Raw genomic sequence first — 17,680 nt, forward strand, 5'->3', positions numbered from 1 at the left:
CAAAATGCAATCTTTGATTACACAAGTCACATGAGCATTTCACATGACAAATGTGTGATAACAGCAACACTTGTTTACAAGCGTCGTCCTCACCAAGGGGTTCTAGTGACAGAAAGATGACTTTTTCTGAGGAGGCCTGAAGTTCTCACAAAATGTTGCCGCATTATCTTGACAAGGCCACAGCTTTACCAGCATACATATGTGATGCCATGACATCATTACTCTGTTGCACGTCATAGAAGAAGGGCAGAGATATTGCTCCCAAACTTTTAGAGATCACTATGTAATGTTGGCACAACCAAAGAACAAGTTCTTCAAGCTTAACTGCTCCTAAATAACTTTGTTTTGATCCTGGAGGATTCATGTGACTCGGATTTATTGTTTATGTTGTGCGTAGAGAACCCATGACTGCATGCATGTAGTGTGGGCAGGCATTGCGCAGAGGTAGAGCGGTCGACCTTTGATCGGAAGATCACAGATTCGGTTACCGCCCATATATCACAATGTCTTTGGGCAAGAAACTGAACCCCACATTGTTCCTGGTGGTTATAGGGTGGCACAGCAGAACTGTCATCAGTGTGTGAATGCATGTGTGGAACTGTGACTGTAAAGCGCTGTTGGCCCACAAGGAAGATGCATATTCTATTCTATTCCATTTTATTTGCATAAACATATAAAATTGAATTGATTTAAAAAGTAAAGCACCATATAAGTATATGCCATTTACCATTTTAGTAGTTCAAAGACCCTCTCTGATCACCTTTTGATCTGTTGTAAAGCGTTCCCAGTGGTCTTTTAACTATGATTTTGTTGTTTTTAGCCCCGCAAAAAATCCCCTGTGTCGTTTTCTAGGACATTGTTTCTGCAGAGCGTGAGTAGTTCATTAGAGATTCATCTCTGAGTTGTGCACAGGACCATCATCTCTTTACTTACAGCCTCTCCCACTAGCTTACAGCTCCCCACACCCCCAACCTAACATTACCGGTGCAAAAAGAATGGGAAGACATGTCAGAGCTATCCAACGGTACAGATTTGAGCCAGATGCCAGCTCGGACGAGGTAAACGAAGACACAAAAAAAATTGGATTCTCTGTTTAAACATTTTTCTACAAGCTGCAGAAATCTGGGGGTGATATTTGATACGGATTTGAATTTGGAGACACATGTTAAATCAGTGCTCAAATCTTGTTTCTGGCAAATACTGTACATAGATTATAAAGGATAACCCCTCAACTATCAAAAAAATGTCTTGAGATGGTGATTCACGCTTTTATTTTTTCCCATTTGGACTATTGTAACGCACTCTACACATGCCTTTCACAGCAGAGTGTGTATCAACTCCACTTAGTCCAAAATGCTGCCGCCAGACTCCTAACCAAAACCAGAATGAGAGATCATATCACTCCAGTTTTAGCGTCTCTGCACTGGCTCCCAGTCCGTTTTAGAATAGATTTTAAGATTTTAATGATTGCTTGTGGTTAGCGCTCTTGCCTCACAGCAAGAAGGCCCCTGGTTCAAGTCCTGGCTGGGGGACCTGAACCAGAGCATCATGGGGGACCTTTCTGTGTGGAGTTTGCATGTTCTCCCCGTGCATACGTGGGTTGTCTCTGGGGACTCCGGCTTCCTCCCACCATCCAAAAACATGCTTCATATGTTTTTTGGTGTGACCCCGAAAGCACTCTGTGGTCTGGCCCCTAAATATATAGCTGATCTCCTTGTACCTTATATAGCTGATTGCAATCTTAAATCTTTGGCAAAAAGCCTTTTAACAATCCCACAATCCAGATTGAAGACCAGGGGAGACAGGGCCTTTGCTATAAGAGCCCCAACACTCTGGAACAGTCTCCCTGAAGAGATCAGGCTCGCTGAATACCTTCCAGTTTTAAATCTCTTTTAAAAACCCACCATTATAGGCGTGCTTTTAATGATTTTACTTGTTCTTAAATTTAAACGTATGATTTTATTGATTTTAACCGCTATCACTGTTTTGTGCTGGGTTTTATTTTTACGTACTGTATACTGTTTTTAATCCTGATTCTGTTTTATGTTAATTGTACAGCAATTTGTAAATAAAGTTTATCATTATTATAATATTATTATACACAAATCTTTATTTCTGCAAGTGATGCATCTGAATGGAGAGGAGCAGGGTGTTTGAGGCCTTTTTTTAACAACTACAAGCTTTTTCCAATGACAATTTTTCGTCCCCTCCTGATTCACCACGATTTGAATGAAGAAATACTCAAAAATACAATTTTGAGTTACTCCATCAAAGGCCACAAGAACATGTAAAAAACACCAAAAACACAATTTTCACTGGAGTGGGTCTTTAATTAGGGATCATCCTGTCACAGCTTCAGGCTACTGTCAATAGTGGGTGGAAAGGGGCAGAAGACAGGTACCCTGCTGCCTCTTCACATTCACCTCTGTCTAAGCCCACGTCTCTCTCTCTCTCTCTCTCTCTTAACACACACGCACGCACGCACGCAGGGGGTGTGTTGAGCATCTCTGTGGTGCTCGGCCGGCTGCTGCTGGAATCACGTACGCACACCGCCAGGCTCCATCCGACGGACGCCCACGATGAGAGGCTGCTCCAACCGAAGCAAACAGAACCAGGGCAAGGCGGGTAAGCGGCGGGGTTTCTGACAGATCTGTGCGCGTGGAGGCTGCACGCTGTTTGTTGCGGAGGTACTAGGATTGGAAGGAGGCAGGTCGTGTGCAGCTTCTCGAAGACGTAAACAGGAGCTGTCACCTTTCCCCTACATAGCAGCAGTCTTCTGTGTTTGGACAGAGCTGCGTCTTTTGGCTGCGCGCGAAGAGGCAGGGGACTGCGAAATTATATTTATTTCCACAGCAAACATAAAAAAATACAGCTATTCCTCTTCAGGGAGGCGGGTTATAAGACTGTTATTATTGTTGTGATCATCATCCACGCGCGCGTCATTGGACACGCTGTATGCGCTGCTGCGCGTTTGGAGCCCACTGGACCCACCAGTGCAGCAGCTGGGCCCAAACTCCGGGCCCCAGTTTTCTGCTACAAATGGCAAATCCTGGTTTACTGCGAGACGTGATGTTATGGTTCTATATTGGGAAGTGACTTGTCCGGGCTAAAGGCTGCTAGCTGCAATCAGAGCCTGGCAGCTGCAGGCAGGGAGGAGGAGCTGAGCTCTGCTTCCTGTTCTTCCTCTGGTGTAAAGTATGTGAGACCTTCCATGCAACCTCACCCAGGCATCAGCCTCCACACATTCCTGTCTCAAGAGCTGGACATGAATGTTCCCGTCAAAATGTAAACATCTCTTATGCTGTGCATCAACAGAAAATCTAGAAATAGACTCCTCACATTTGTTTCTTGCTTCCTGTTGGACCTGATGAACATGACACACATTAAAACACCAGTGAGGGAATTTGAGGGCAGGAGCTGCTTAATTAGAACAGCTTGATTTAGGTCAGGGACCCCATGTCTCCTTCAGGATTGACTCTGAGTTTAATTGGATCAACAGTAGAAGATAAACAGGTGAACAGACCCTAACATAATAATCAGCAGATGTTTTAAAAACATTTGCTGATTTTTATGAGATGAGATGTAACTTGTTGCACAGGCTTGTAATGCATATACTGCCCTTGTAAAGCTGATACTTTCAGTTTTTACTGGCTGTGTTACTGTTGTTGCACCTGATTGTATAGAAGAGAGGTTACTCAAAGTAGTGTGCAATCCCAGGACCTAAACAAACAAACCCCAAAATTATTTTCCATAATGCATTTACACAATCATTAGTGTATAGTTTGTGAGTTGGATTATGATACCCTTATTTTAAGTATGAATGGCAAATCACAAGTCAGCCATAAAACTTTTAAACCAGAGTGGCTCCAGCTGACAGTAGGAAGGCACCTGTCATTTAATCACCTTTTTATGGCTTACTGTGGTTTTTGTTACTGTCATGTTTTTTCTGTTTCTGTTTGAGAAATGTTTGAAGTGAATTGCTCCGGGAGGACTCACAGTTATTTTATCTGTCATCTATCTAGTTAACTCACAAAATAATAATATATGCTTCCCTCAAATAATATTTGAGGGAGAAGTATTTTGTGGCCACAAATCAGCATTTTGTGGCATCATTTTTTTCATTTTGTGCACAATTTAATATTCTGTGGCCACAATTTAGTACTTTTGCACAGAGATTAGTATTTTGTGGCCCACAAATTACCAATTTATTAGCATTTTGTGGGTAAAAAAAGTTCTCCGTGGGCACACATGAGTATTTTATGTGTACAAGTAAGCATTTTTGTGCATACAAATATTAGTATTTAGTATTCTGTGGTCACAATTTAGTACTTTTGCACACAAATAAGTATTTCATGGCCTTAAATTGACAATTTATTAGCATTTTTGGCCACAACCCAGCATTTTGTGACCACAAATTTGTATTTTGTGCCCAAAAAATGTGTATTTTAATATCATTAATTCCTGCTACTAATTTGTGCCCTCTAAATGCTAATTAGTTCCAGCAAAATACTAATTAGTGCACAAAAAGTACTAAATTGTGGCCACGTGTTAATTTGAGGGAACAGTGAATATTTTTTTAGATGTAATGTTCAGGGTTTCGGACACCAACACTGTTAGAAAGAGTAAATGCTGCCACCATGTGGACAGACAGTGAAAATCCTCTTTAGTCTTATTCAGTGGAAAAATAAACATGTAACCCTTGTGCTATCCTAGGCACTTTAACATTTGGAGTTGGGTCATCTAGACCCACCAGACAGTGCGCTGAACCTTTTTTTCTTCAATGATTTGTGATCTTCACTGGTGTCCATAGATAACATGAAATCTTTCCACCTTTATCCACCTTTGTCATGGTAGGAAGAACATGTCAATGTAAGGGTGGGGTCATCTAAGATGTTGCAGGACTTCTGCATGGAGAATCTTAGGATTCCCTTGCAGCCCTGGGTTTCCTGCTACTAACACCTTCTTTTGTGGCCCGTGTGGCTTTCAGGACTGATAAATGTGATGGCTCATCTACAATGTTCGGGAATTCTTCTGAAATCAAAGCTTTATTTTACTTCAGAAGTATTCAGATGCTGATTTCTCTGCATTGTCATATTTTTGACACTTCATCGCCTGCTAAAATCTCTTGGCTTCAAATATTTGATATGCTTCATCTTTTGCACACCAGCTTATAAATGTGTAGACCGTATTTATTAGGGAATTATGTCTAAGAGCTGACTAATTACTGAAATTTAAAATGCAGCTGTTCTAAGCAGTATTATTATTTTAAGCATTTTAAGCTATGTAATTTACTCTTTTATACTGCAAACAGCTGATGGGTTACACAATTCATCATGGATTTACACTGCATTTAGGTTTACAATAACAGTTTTGGCAAATATTAATTTGGCCAATTCGATTCAAAATCACCTGGGTGGCACCTTTTTAAGGGATCTATGCAAATTTCTCCCCAGTCCTGGTTCTAGTTTCCCATTGCCCTGAATGATTTACTCATTCTGTTGCTCGCAAAACACGTGCTTCAAATCACTGTGAATCGCCATGAGGTTCCTGCAAACCTAGCTGAATTGTGGGTGTCAACCAGGGAGATCAGGATTTGGATTGAGAAATGTAGTCTTCTTTAGAAAGCTGGACACAGAAATTGTGGGGTTTATAAACTTTAAACTATATCCTCAGAAAGATTTGGTCAACTTTAGGATCTTGATTTTTGTTCTGAAATGCTCTGGACAACGTGACCCTATATAACTGACCGTATCATATTTGATACACGCATTTCTGAGACCCCTATCTCATAAGCATGATCTAATGTATATCGCTTTTCTGCCCTATAGTGCATTATCCTTCCACTAAAGGCAGTAGAAGGGCTGGTCCTGCTCATTTCAAAATGTCATGATTCTAAGTTCAACTAATTTTCGAATTTTGAAAAACTCATCTGTTGTTATTCATCATTTATAAGACCAACTGCTGTACTGAAAGAATGCAAAAGTTGTTGATAATCCATTCTTTATAATACAGTTACATAACTTTAAAAATGTAAAGATCACATTTGGGAGTGAGGGAAAATGAGGTGCTTTTTTTACTGAACACCCGTAAATAATTTTGCATCTTAAACCAACATTGTTGTGAGGAAAAACTTACCAAATCACCCAACGTGTCATAATTGATATCTATATCTTATAAAAAATTACGTGGTAAAATGTTTTTGTGGATTTCACCAAAGGGTTTAGAAAAATCCTCTTACTTACAAAAAATTGTTATTTCAGTGATGTAGTTAACTTCACAGGGTGAAGTGCAAGTACAGAGTCACAGTTTTACTCAGCTGGAGCCAGACTGAAAGCACATTCCTTGCTTTTATTCTTCAATATTAGCTCTTGTTAAGATAATGACAGAATCCAAACAAGTTCCACAATATGATGGTCCCACTACCATGCTTCATCTTTCCCTTCCTTCACCAGCAGCATCCATGTGACCAAACTACTCAGAAATTATTCAAAAAACAGATTTCCAAACCCCACATTTGACTGTAAGATGCTGCAACAGCTGGTTAAAGAGGAGTGTTTCATTTTTCTTGCCTTAAAAGGGCCGCCGTGATGAAGAGCTCTGATAATGTTCCTCTAATAAACTTGTCACAAGGGACCAGTTTAGCAGCATTCTGCTTTTTGGCATCTATATTCTTGTTGTCTTGCCAAATGGGTGAAACATATTTCACTATTAAAGGTGTGGAGGTTTTGCTTTAACAGTACATGTTCTAATGGGCCAAGATGCTGCTAAATACATGCTGATCCAGCGGAAAGTAAATATCAGAGCTCCACATGATTTTTTATATCACTTTTTATCAAGTGACTAGATAACAGCCTTCTAGGAGTAGTCTCTAAAGTTACACAATTCTATTCACTAAAGTAGTTTGGATTATTGTTTAACCATCTTTCATCATACCAGTTATGACTCAGTTTTGTTGTTATCTATTGGTTTTCTGGTGATTCAAAAAAAAAATCTCAACAGAATTTTTAACTCACATTTTGTCCTCATAAATAGATATTGGGAGAATTGCACATAAGATCAATACTGGTCATAAACTGCTTTATTAAATATATCTTATTTCTTACGTTGTCTATTTATTACTGCTGGCTGCAAACCAAATTACCCTCTTAGGGTAATTAAGAGGCTTTATACTTTGAACCCTTGGCCCACCTGTTCTCTTAGGCAGCTTCATAAAGAGATGTCAGTCAATATTTGGATTATGGTGTCCTGTTGCTTCCAAATGGCCATATTTATGCTTGTAAGAAGAACAAGACTAATATAGAATGCATGACTCAACTTCTGGGTGCTATGTCTTCCTTAGCTACGGCTTAACATTCTCCTGCCACCATTTATTTTATTTCAATGCCTGTTCTTGTGTGGTTGACCTCCCCTTCAGATTTCTACGGTCTGGCTAAACACTTCCACGTTGTAATATTGCTTGCATTTTATTTAAAAAATACTTTAGTGGAAAAAACATTTAGGAACAAAATATTTCATAAATAATTCTCATTTTAGGCATCATGGGAAATGTTGGTTTAAATTATAAAATCAAACAAAAGGAACATATTTGAAAAAAAAAGAATTTACAGATGACATAGTCAGTTAATTTAAAGTAGAAGCAAAAATTATCTTACAAAAAAGAGTAAAAAGTGAACGCGGATTGCTCCTTAAATTGGATTACGTATCATTTTTTATGTCTACGGCAACTCAGAAGGGACAAGTTATCTAAAGACGTTTAAAAAAACGTCTGTGGTTTGTCATAGGGAAATAAAAACGTCAGAAACTTATGAGTTATAGGCCTATCTGCACTGCAATTTTCAGGATTAGGGCTTTCTCACATTTGAAAAAAAAAAAGAAGGAAATCGGCTCCACTTCGACGACCATTAAGATAAAGACAGAGATAAACTATCAGGCACATATTCCTGACATAAAAATGTTGATGGGCCTGTCCCAAAAAGGGCGGATAAACTGAAAACACGTGACCTAAAAAAAGACGAGAGCGCGCGAGCGCTACCGACTGGTCTCTGTGCACGTTCGCGGAGCCGCGAGGATGAAGCACCGGTCACCTTCAGAGCAGCATCACGGGAAACATCCCCGTGTCGGTGACTGTGTAGCGGCCGCCTCCAGCACAGCGCAGGACGGAATGGAGGACAAAAACGCCTCTACTCATCGCGAACTCACCCAGAACCCCCTGAAGAAAATATGGATGCCGTATAAAAACGGGCTTCCCGAAAAACACATTTCTCAAAGAAAGGGTTCGTATTTATGGAGCTATAGTCTTTGCTTTTCAGCAATTTTGAGAATATCTGTTAACTTGTGTTAGCCTTTGTCTTGTGTAGCTGGAATTATAAATGCGTAGTTACACGGAATGTTGTTATGCTAGTAGTAGCAGCCATGCCGGTTTGAATCGCGGCGGTTCGGCTGCAGCCGTCTGGTTCTGGCTGTTACGTAAGAAAGGGGTACGGACGGTTAACGGCGGATGAGCGTCTGCTCTCCCGCTGGGAGAACAAGTCGCAACAGCGTGGCTGTCAGTTTGTGTTAAGGCGGGAAGCACCGATATTGCTGCCACGCACTTTATTATTGCTTTGAGAAAACTTTAAATACATTTTTTTAGAATATATCACGTTTCAAAGCGAAATGAGTGAATATCTAATACTTGGTTGCATATAACAAAATGAAAGCACAACATTGTTAGGTAAACGGGTTTTAGGGTGGTTTAGGTTAAGTGAGCAGTAGCGTGAACTGAACGTTTTGGTCTCTGACCTACTAGTTTTTCCAGCAATGATTTGCTTTCTTCGTCCTCCTTAGGAAGAAAAAAGGAAACGTTTCATAATAGCTTTAAGTCCCTGTGGCCTTTACCCCTTTGATCGGACAAGAAACCCTCTCTTAGAGCCCCTTAATGCAGAACAGTGTTAAGGAAAGCCTAATGAGTAGGGCTCTGTTCATATCATAATTTGTGGTCGACGATTCATAGTAGATGTTTATTTATTTATTCTGAACGATCCAATTCACTGACCTGAAATCAATTCAGGTCATTTTTAGACAAAATGTCAACCAGTGTGACTCAGAGATAAATACCTGGATACATAACAGCACAGCTGAAGTTTTCCAGGCTCCCTGTATTTCTTGCAAGATAATCAAGTGTAAATTAAATATGTTTACAAACAAAAACAAGAATACATGGCAAATCCATTCACATTTTAGTTTCATAAAGTTTAGCCCAATGTTGTTTTTCCACATCAAAATAATAGAACATTCTACATCACTGTGTGGTCACATGTCTTTGCAAAATGGAAAGTGTTTCCACACATTGGACTGAAATGATGGACTGATCATTTTTTGCTGCCATCACATGTGTTGTCTGCTGTGATGCTCTTAGTCGTTTTTACTTTATAGTAAAATAAACTTACCGTACCTCAATCCAGATGGTATTTTCCAATATCGATATCAGTAATTTATTTCATTTGTAAAGGATTTTATAATGGTATAGGCAGATTGGATGAACAACTTGCCTCAGACAGATTGATCTAGATGGAACGTAGGAATATAAATCGATTTAGTCGATTAATCGTTATATGATACAGTTAACTGATAGTTAATATGGCAGATATGAGCTGAATTCTTCCATGTGTGATATTTGTCTCCCCTGTTTTCCAGTATGCATGACCAACTGTCCCACCCTGATTGTAACTGTGGGCCTTCCTGCCAGAGGAAAGACATACATCTCCAAAAAGCTGACTCGCTACCTGAACTGGATCGGCGTTCCCACCAGAGGTCAGTTATTTTATACACTAGCAGATGAGTAAACTGTGACTTCCATGTACAAACAGTAGTAAAGGAGAATGGTGTCACATCACGCTAAATATGTTTTTTTTGTCCTGCAGAGTTCAACGTGGGGCAGTACAGACGTGACTTTATGAAGATCTACAAATCTTTTGAGTTTTTTCGTCCGGACAACGAGGAGGGTTTAAAGATCAGACAGTATGTGTGGCCTTTTGGTGACCTGTCAGTTCCGCTTACTTATCAGCCATGTGACGGTTGTCTTCTGGTTTCGCTGCAGGCAGTGTGCGTCAGCGGCGCTGAACGACGTGCGGCAGTACCTCGCAGAGGACGGAGGCCAAGTTGCAGTGAGTTGAGGTGCCTTGTAAGCTGCAGACGTTATGGTTGCACGCTGGTTCACTTTTCTACGCTCAACAGGTTTTTGATGCAACAAACACCACCAGGGAGAGAAGAGAAACAATCATTCAGTTTGCTGAACAGAATGGCTTTAAGGTAACTTGTTGACTCAGGGTGGATGTTTTTTTTTTACCATGGCTTTACTGACCCTGTTGTGTTCTGCATAGGTGTTTTTTGTGGAATCTGTGTGTGAAGACCCAGATGTCATTCAAGAAAACATTGTGGTGGGTCTTGGTTTGATCATTTTGCTCTCAGGAGAAATTAAACTGTGGTTTGTCTTTCCTCACTTATCTCTGCTCATTTTGTTTAGCAAGTGAAGCTGTGCAGCCCCGACTACACAAACTGTAACACAGATGAGGCCGTGGAGGATTTTATGCAGAGGATCAAGTGTTATGAAAACTCCTATGAGACGCTGGATGAAGTTCTGGACAGGTGAGATTTAAAAAAAAAAAGCAGCTCTCCTGGTAGCTTACAGCCCCTCGCAACTTCCCACCTAACATTAGTGAGTTGCAACAAATGTGGTGAGCAATATTGGAGCTATCCAGCCGTACAGTTCTTAGCCAGATGCCAGCTGAGAGGAGGAAAACGAAGACGTACATGATTTATTTGTCTGCGAGCGGATGCCTTAGAATGGAGCGGAGCAGGGAGCCTGTGGCCAATTTTCTGTGTTACAAATAAGCTCTTTTTTGAACTGAACTTCTTCATCTGCTCCTAATTCACAACAATTTGAATAAAGAAATACTCAGAAATGCAATTTTTAGCTTAATTTTCTTAACATGTGTCCTTCATCATCAGAAAAATACCACAAGATCACGTTAAAAAATACAATTTTCATGGTTGGTCTTTAATGTCTCCATTTTCTTTCAGGGATCTTTCCTACATTAAAATCATAGACGTGGGTCAGCGGTATTTGGTCAATAGAGTGCTGGACCACATCCAGAGCCGGATCGTGTACTACCTCATGAACATCCACATCACGCCGCGCTCCATCTACCTGTGCCGCCATGGAGAGAGCGAGCTCAACGTTAAGGGTCGGATCGGTGGAGATTCTGGTCTCACTACACGGGGAAAACAGGTGAATTGAAATCAAACGCACAAACGGCCTTTTCTTCTGCTTTTAGCAGCTGACAGGAACAGACAAAGGTCTTTCTCTTGTCTGCAGTTTGCAAAGAAGTTGGCTCAGTTCATCCAGACTCAGAGCATTGTGGACCTGAAGGTGTGGACGAGTCAGATGAAGAGGACCATCCAGACAGCAGAGGCTCTTGCTGTTCCTTATGAACAGTGGAAAGCACTCAATGAGATTGATGCTGTAAGTATGACCCTCCCTGCAGCTGTGTGTGGCACCCCTGTGTGTTTGTGGGGTTTTAACCTGTTTGTTTGGTGACATTTTAGGGTGTTTGCGAGGAGATGATGTATGAGGAGATCCAGGAGAGTCACCCTCTGGAGTTCGCCCTGAGGGATCAAGACAAGTATCGCTATCGCTACCCGAAAGGAGAGGTCAGCTGCGTAAACGATCTGTGATATTTATTTCTGTGTGTTTGCCACAAATCCTGAAGGGTGTCTGTAAACATGTAATTGTGGACAGTGAGTCAGGGTTGTAAATTGGGAATTACAGGTCAGTTGGGATGATGATCTGTTTTGTCAGTCTGCTCTAGTAGATAACCCACAAACTAATGAAATAGGGCTGGACAAAAATGATGGTACCTAAGCAAGACTGACTGATTATGGGTTTGAATACAGCTGTAATGTCAATGAAAGGACATACCTGAGTTCATCATGACCCCCTGGGAAACTAGTTCTCAGTCTTTTGTGGAGGTACCATCATTTTTGTCCAGCCCTGTTTCATTAGTTTGTTTTTTTTAATAATTCTGTTAATCAACAACTCAAAAGTAATGGCTGATTTTGATAATTTCATTTTCAATACATTTTAATTTATTATTACTGTTGAACGTTTCAAGTCATTTCAGTGAGCATCGTGGACTTTCTTTCTTTAACTGAGGGGCACCAACAATTTTGTCCACCACTGTATGTAGATTCCGATTGTTTCCTCACACATTTGCCTCTTCAGACAGAGCAGATGTTTGGCATCTGGAGGTTTATGCAGTTTTTTGAGAGTTTCTCCAATATCTATATTCTCCCAAAATGGCCTTTCATCCTCAGTCCTATGAGGATCTGGTGCAGCGGTTGGAGCCGGTCATCATGGAGCTGGAAAGGCAGGAGAACGTGCTGGTCATCTGTCACCAGGCCGTCATGCGCTGTCTGTTAGCTTACTTTTTGGACAAATCAGCTGGTAGGTGGACTTCATCACACATGAATAAGGACAAAGTTTCCTTTTATGTGTTCATAGGAACCTTGTACAGACAGATGAAGTGGGTTAAGAGCCTCCTGATGATTTGTCAAATCAGTATTTATAAGAGCAATTTAAGTTATTGAAAATATTACAAACTCATTAAAAATCACAAAATTTAAAAGCAGTTTGTTTAATTAGTTAAGACTACTGGCTAGTAAGTTAGAAAATAGTTTTCATTCAAGGCGAATACTCCTAATATCTTTGTTTTTTTAACTTTCAAGTTTAGTAAAATCTAAAGAAAATGAATTTATTTCAAGAGAAAATATCTTTATTTCTTCCAGTGTTCATGAATATGATTTGTTGTGTTCCAGAAGCGATGTTTCTTAATGAATCTTACATGAAAGAAAAGATAACAACATTAATTTTTTGGGTGGAACTGCTCTAAAGAATAATTAAGATCTTGGATCTGGAGCTGGAACACCAGGGATAAAAATGCCTCCATATGATTTTTCTGTCTTAAAAATACAAAAATAAATGTGTTGTGTAGAAAGCCGAGCACAGGGTTTTGACGGCCGGGGCTTTGTGTTTTCAGAGGAGCTGCCGTACCTGAAGTGCCCGCTGCACACCGTGCTGAAGCTGACGCCTGTGGCCTACGGTGAGACTTTACCCCCGTGGTCTGAAATGATCGCGTGTCTGTTTGCAAACGGGACGCTAACGATGCAAACACCTTTACAGGTTGTAAAGTGGAGTCCATCAGCCTGAACGTGGACGCTGTCAACACGCACAGAGAAAAACCTGAGGTGGGTTGGAAACACACACGCAGATGACAGGTGACTGGCAGGTACCTAAGGTTTCAGGTGCTGACTCCCATGGAGAAAGGGAAGGTTTCTTATTTCCCAGCATTCTCAACAGCACGTCTTTAGACCTGTTTTGATGTAGATTTTTCTGCATTAAAGGGGAATGTCAGCTTTTAGTTTCTGACTGCAGTTCACAGAACAGAACAGTCAAATGTAAATGAAGGAATCCATTTTTGTTTTCTTTATGGAATTTCACTAATTTTTTGTTGTTTTTCAGTTAGAGGCTCAACATTTTTCATGTGCAGTGTCCCCTTATTTATCAAATATAACCCACAGTAGGTGAAATCTGCAACGTTGGATTACAGATGTTGTAAGGCGGGAAAACTCCTCACCGTGCACTTTATACACTTTGTTCAGACAGTCATGAACATTTTCCCACTTTACTCTGTTTAAACTCTCAAAGTTCAAACCTTCACTGAAAAATAAATCCAGTATTAGAGAATGAAAACAAAGATCTCTTTTTTAGATTTGAAGAGTTGCGTGTATTTGTACAGGACACGTTTGGCCATGAACCAATCAGGATGACGAACACAATGCACCATGTAAAAATAAAAGCATGCAAAAGTGCTCTGAGAAAAGAAAAATTTGGAAAGGTGAACCGCGATACAGCAAAGAAACACTGTATGGGGGTTCACTTTTCTCCATCTTGCTGATTTTTGTTTCAGTGTAATTCTTTTTTTTTTTTTTTTGAACATCCATTTTGTTTTGCGTTCTGATTGGCTGTTGAACCTGTCAATCAATTGCTGTGCTGTAGCTGCTGTACAGAATGTGTTCAGTTTGACAAATTTACATAAACCTTCAATTGTGATTAGATTTTGTCTTCATTCTATATTATAGAATATATTATTTTTCAGCGAAGGTTTGAACTTTGAGAATTGAGTGTAAAAATGTTCATGTCTGTCGTAACCCTTGTGCTATCTTAGATGACCCCACCCTTGCATTGACGTGTTCTTCCTACCATGACAAAGGTGGATAAAGGTGGAAAGATTTCATGTAATCCATGGACACCAGTGAGGTTCACAAATCATTGAAAAAAAAGGTTCAGCGCACTGTCTAGTGGGTCTAGATGACCCAACTCCCAATGTTAAAGTGCCTAGGATAGCACGAGGGTTAAAAAGTGTTTAAAGTGTGCAGTGAGGGAGGGGTTTTACAGTCTAAAACATCTGTATTCCCACTGCACAGATTTGATGGATCATGGGTCATTTTTAGAAACATAACCCCACGATAAATGAGGGACCATTGGATTTTCTTTGCTCTCATGTTTCTTGTGGTTGATTGCTCCTCTTTGTGTTTTTCCACCGAACAGAACGTAGATGTGACTCGGATGTCAGAGGAGGCTTTGATTACTGTACCAGCTCACCAGTGAGGCAGCTGGCCCTCCTCAGCACCCGACCCCCCCCCCCGACATTTAATATTCATACGCACAATGATTCACTTCAGAACTTCCAAACACGTGGATGTCGATTGTCTTCTTTTTTTCTTGAAAGCTCTATTTGAAGACATGTTGGTGATGGTACTTAACTGGAATCCAGTTAGTAATTTTTCCAAAAATGAATCCTGTCATGGATCTTTTTGTGCACATTCTCCTCTTTTTGCAGAGTGATTGAAAGAAAAAAAAGCTCACACTGTGAAGCGATGAAGCTCCAGCACTTTTTCCATGAAAGCGTTTATCACACTTTGATCATTTTTGAATAAATAATGTTCAGTTCATTTTACTTTCTGCTTTTATTTTGGAGAGTCAGGAAGCGCTTTGTTAAGTTATTATTATTTTGAATAAATTGATCTGATAAATCCGCACAGTTTTAAAAAAAAGCTTTGAGATAATTTGCGTGAGCTGCAAAGCAGCCAAATTTACAGACAGGCACGTCTCTGGACAGCTCAGTGCTGCAAAAATGGAAGCTCCGCTTCAATGTCTTCAACCGTCTTCTTACAGGCAGATCTTTGTGGATCCTGACTGTCAGAAGCCCTTTAGAATGTTTTTTTTAACAGATGGAGGATAAAAACATTTCTAAACATTTTTGGTGGGGGGGAGAAAAGTATCAATCATTGAAGCAAACACTCATGTTTTCTGTTTTTGCACATGAACACATTTTGTTTAGCTTCTTGGGAAGTGTAAAACCCCCCGTTTATGTTGTGAAACAATGTGAAGCCATTACTTTCATATCAATTTCATTTCAGATGATCTTTCTGTTGACTGTCTCTAAAATAAACTAAAGCATTCCACAAATCCTTGCCAATGTTTTTTGGTTTTGTGTATTTTTTCATGAAGTTTGGCATCAAAGATGCTTCAATCCTCTAGAAAATGTCAGACCCACCGATATAACGTTGCATCTGAACGATCCCAGGATCACGTGAGGCTGCAGACTCTGTTACTCCCTGTTCATTCAGTGTTGAATAAGTGCTGCCATTCATCAGTCTGAACAAAATGCCTTGTGTGTCTGAGGCACTTCCAGCCTCCTCAGAGCACAAGGCAATATAATATTTATGCTTCCGCTAACCTTGAAACTCAGCATTAACTAACTGTAGTCAGTACATGTCAGAGGAATCTGATGCACTACAATAAAGATAGGACACGTTTTGCTCATTTAAGGACTTATTTCTGCGCTCCAAGGCCTCTGCGTTCCTGTCAGTGCGCTCATGTCAAACGGAGCCGAACATGTCGAGACGCTCCAATAAACAGGACCTACAAGTCCTCTCTCTGAGGTGCATTTAAAAAAAATGTAATTCTTTTCCATTTCATTTTCATGGTCTGAGCAGCAAAGTAACAGGACTCAACATCCTGTCTCTGGATGCACGCCGCAGAGCTCTGACACAGCTGCGCTTTCCTTCCAGAATGTAAATGTCCACCGCTCAGCTGCAGACGCCCTCCAGACCGTCCCTCCTCACCTCTGACGCCTGCAGGAGGCCCGCTGCTGCCTCTCCTCTCCTGCCTCCTGTAGGACAGACGCCGCCGGACGCCTCACCATTCCAGGCCTCCGCGGCCCCCGGTCGCCCCGGTGACCATGTGGGTGATGTGCCTCCTCTTCCTCCTCATGTCCATCCCATTGTGTGACCTCTGCCCAAGCAGATTGTCGATACTCAGCAAATCTGCCTCCCAAATATTTTGCACAGTGAGAGCTCTGACGGCTCACAGCAAACTCCTGCCTGGTACTGTTTTCACTGTGGGTGTTGTGCGTTAACATTGTGCAGCATTAGCATAAACGCTGAAGGTTACCGTCCTGTTTTTTAGGTGTTCACCTGCGGTTCAATGAAACAGTTGTGATACTTCTGCTGCATGGTTGACTTTATAGTACAAACCTTTGATGTGAAAGTGGCCTCTGTGATCACGTGCAATTAGGAGGTTTGAATTTAAACAAAGCTGCAAGTGTGAATGAATGGATCTGAGCATTATTAACAGTGACTTTTCTCCTGCTCATTAAACGGTTTCCGTTATGCAGAAAAATCCTGTTCTATTTATAACCAACAGTCCACCCATGAAGGACCTCTTTACCAAGCAGCACGTCAGATTGTTGGAAACAGAAAAACATCGCCTCAGAGTTTTGTTGATGTGGATTTTGATGTGAAAATGTGTGTTACAGCTCTGCTATAATAAAGATACTATTTTCTAAACTGGTCCTTTTGGTCCTCGATTGATTTTTCTGCAACAAAGCCAGATATTAAGCATTTTCAGAGGGATCTGCCTTCTGGGTCCACAGGTCCCAGTGGGATCAAAGCTTTTGTGTTAAAAGAGGTAATAATGAAGAAAAGGATTTATTGAATTTAAAATTTTTTTTAAAGTAACACTGTCTCACTTTGGCTTTTTTTTCTTTAGTAACTAGCCAAAAATGACATTTTTCATCAGTGAGGTTGATGTGTTTTTTTTAGATAAAGTAAATATATTTCTATAAATTTCCACCCTAATTCTCAGTCTAGTTGGGATGGAAAACTTCAGTCATTTGTAATTTCAACACCACATTTGGTGACATCAATCCCATTCTTCTGACTAAAGAATAAGTTAAAGTCTAAACCTTACTTTGCATTTTTTGAATTTTAACTCATACAGCTTGGTAGTGTGGAGGTCAGTATTGGTGCTTCACAGCCAGAAGGTGCTGGTTCAAATCCCAGCTGGGCCCTTACTGTTTGCACGTTCTCCTCATGCATGGAGTTTCTCCAGGGAGAACACCTTTATCCAAAAATGGTCACGTAGGAGCGTGTGGTTGGTGACCTTTCCAGGGCAAACCCCACCTTTGCTCCGAATGTAGCGGGATAGGCCCCAGCAACCCCCACAAACAAAAATCAAACCTGCAATTCATAATAGATGGGCTTCTACTTGGCAAATCAAAATATTTTCTTTGTTCCG

General features: G+C 40.6%; 1 protein-coding gene across 4 annotated transcripts; it reads left to right on the plus strand.

The window, feature by feature from the left end:
- Positions 1–2,415: 2,415 nt before the first annotated feature.
- Positions 2,416–16,955, plus strand: LOC101159498 (6-phosphofructo-2-kinase/fructose-2,6-bisphosphatase 4). 4 transcript variants are annotated; one of them, XM_023955142.2, is made up of 14 exons: positions 2,416–2,625; positions 9,676–9,792; positions 9,903–9,999; positions 10,079–10,145; positions 10,216–10,290; positions 10,362–10,418; positions 10,505–10,626; positions 11,062–11,269; positions 11,357–11,503; positions 11,587–11,691; positions 12,355–12,484; positions 13,077–13,139; positions 13,220–13,284; positions 14,648–16,955. In XM_023955142.2, the coding sequence occupies exons 1-14, from the start codon at positions 2,580–2,582 to the stop codon at positions 14,705–14,707; spliced, it is 1,359 nt and encodes a 452-aa protein (XP_023810910.1). In that variant the 5' UTR covers positions 2,416–2,579; the 3' UTR covers positions 14,708–16,955. The 4 variants fall into 4 exon arrangements, with proteins under 4 accessions (XP_023810910.1, XP_004069117.1, XP_023810909.1 ...); XM_004069069.5 differs by having other exon boundaries at positions 16,174–16,955; XM_023955141.2 differs by lacking the exon at positions 2,416–2,625 and adding an exon at positions 7,746–8,273.
- The last annotated feature ends 725 nt before the right edge of the window (positions 16,956–17,680 follow it).

Source organism: Oryzias latipes, chromosome 5 (genome assembly GCF_053564925.1).
Source record: "Oryzias latipes strain Hd-rR chromosome 5, Olatipes_Hd-rR_3.1".
Taxonomy (NCBI): domain Eukaryota; kingdom Metazoa; phylum Chordata; class Actinopteri; order Beloniformes; family Adrianichthyidae; genus Oryzias; species Oryzias latipes.

Bases quoted from the DNA above. Each gene is read 5' to 3' on its own strand.
- LOC101159498 (XM_023955141.2), top strand. From the start codon at position 8,069: ATGAAGCACCGGTCACCTTCAGAGCAGCATCACGGGAAACATCCCCGT. The intron at 11,270-11,356 runs GTGAATTGAAAT...TCTTGTCTGCAG, and splicing joins TCACTACACGGGGAAAACAG to TTTGCAAAGAAGTTGGCTCA. The intron at 13,140-13,219 runs GTGAGACTTTAC...ACACCTTTACAG, and splicing joins GCTGACGCCTGTGGCCTACG to GTTGTAAAGTGGAGTCCATC.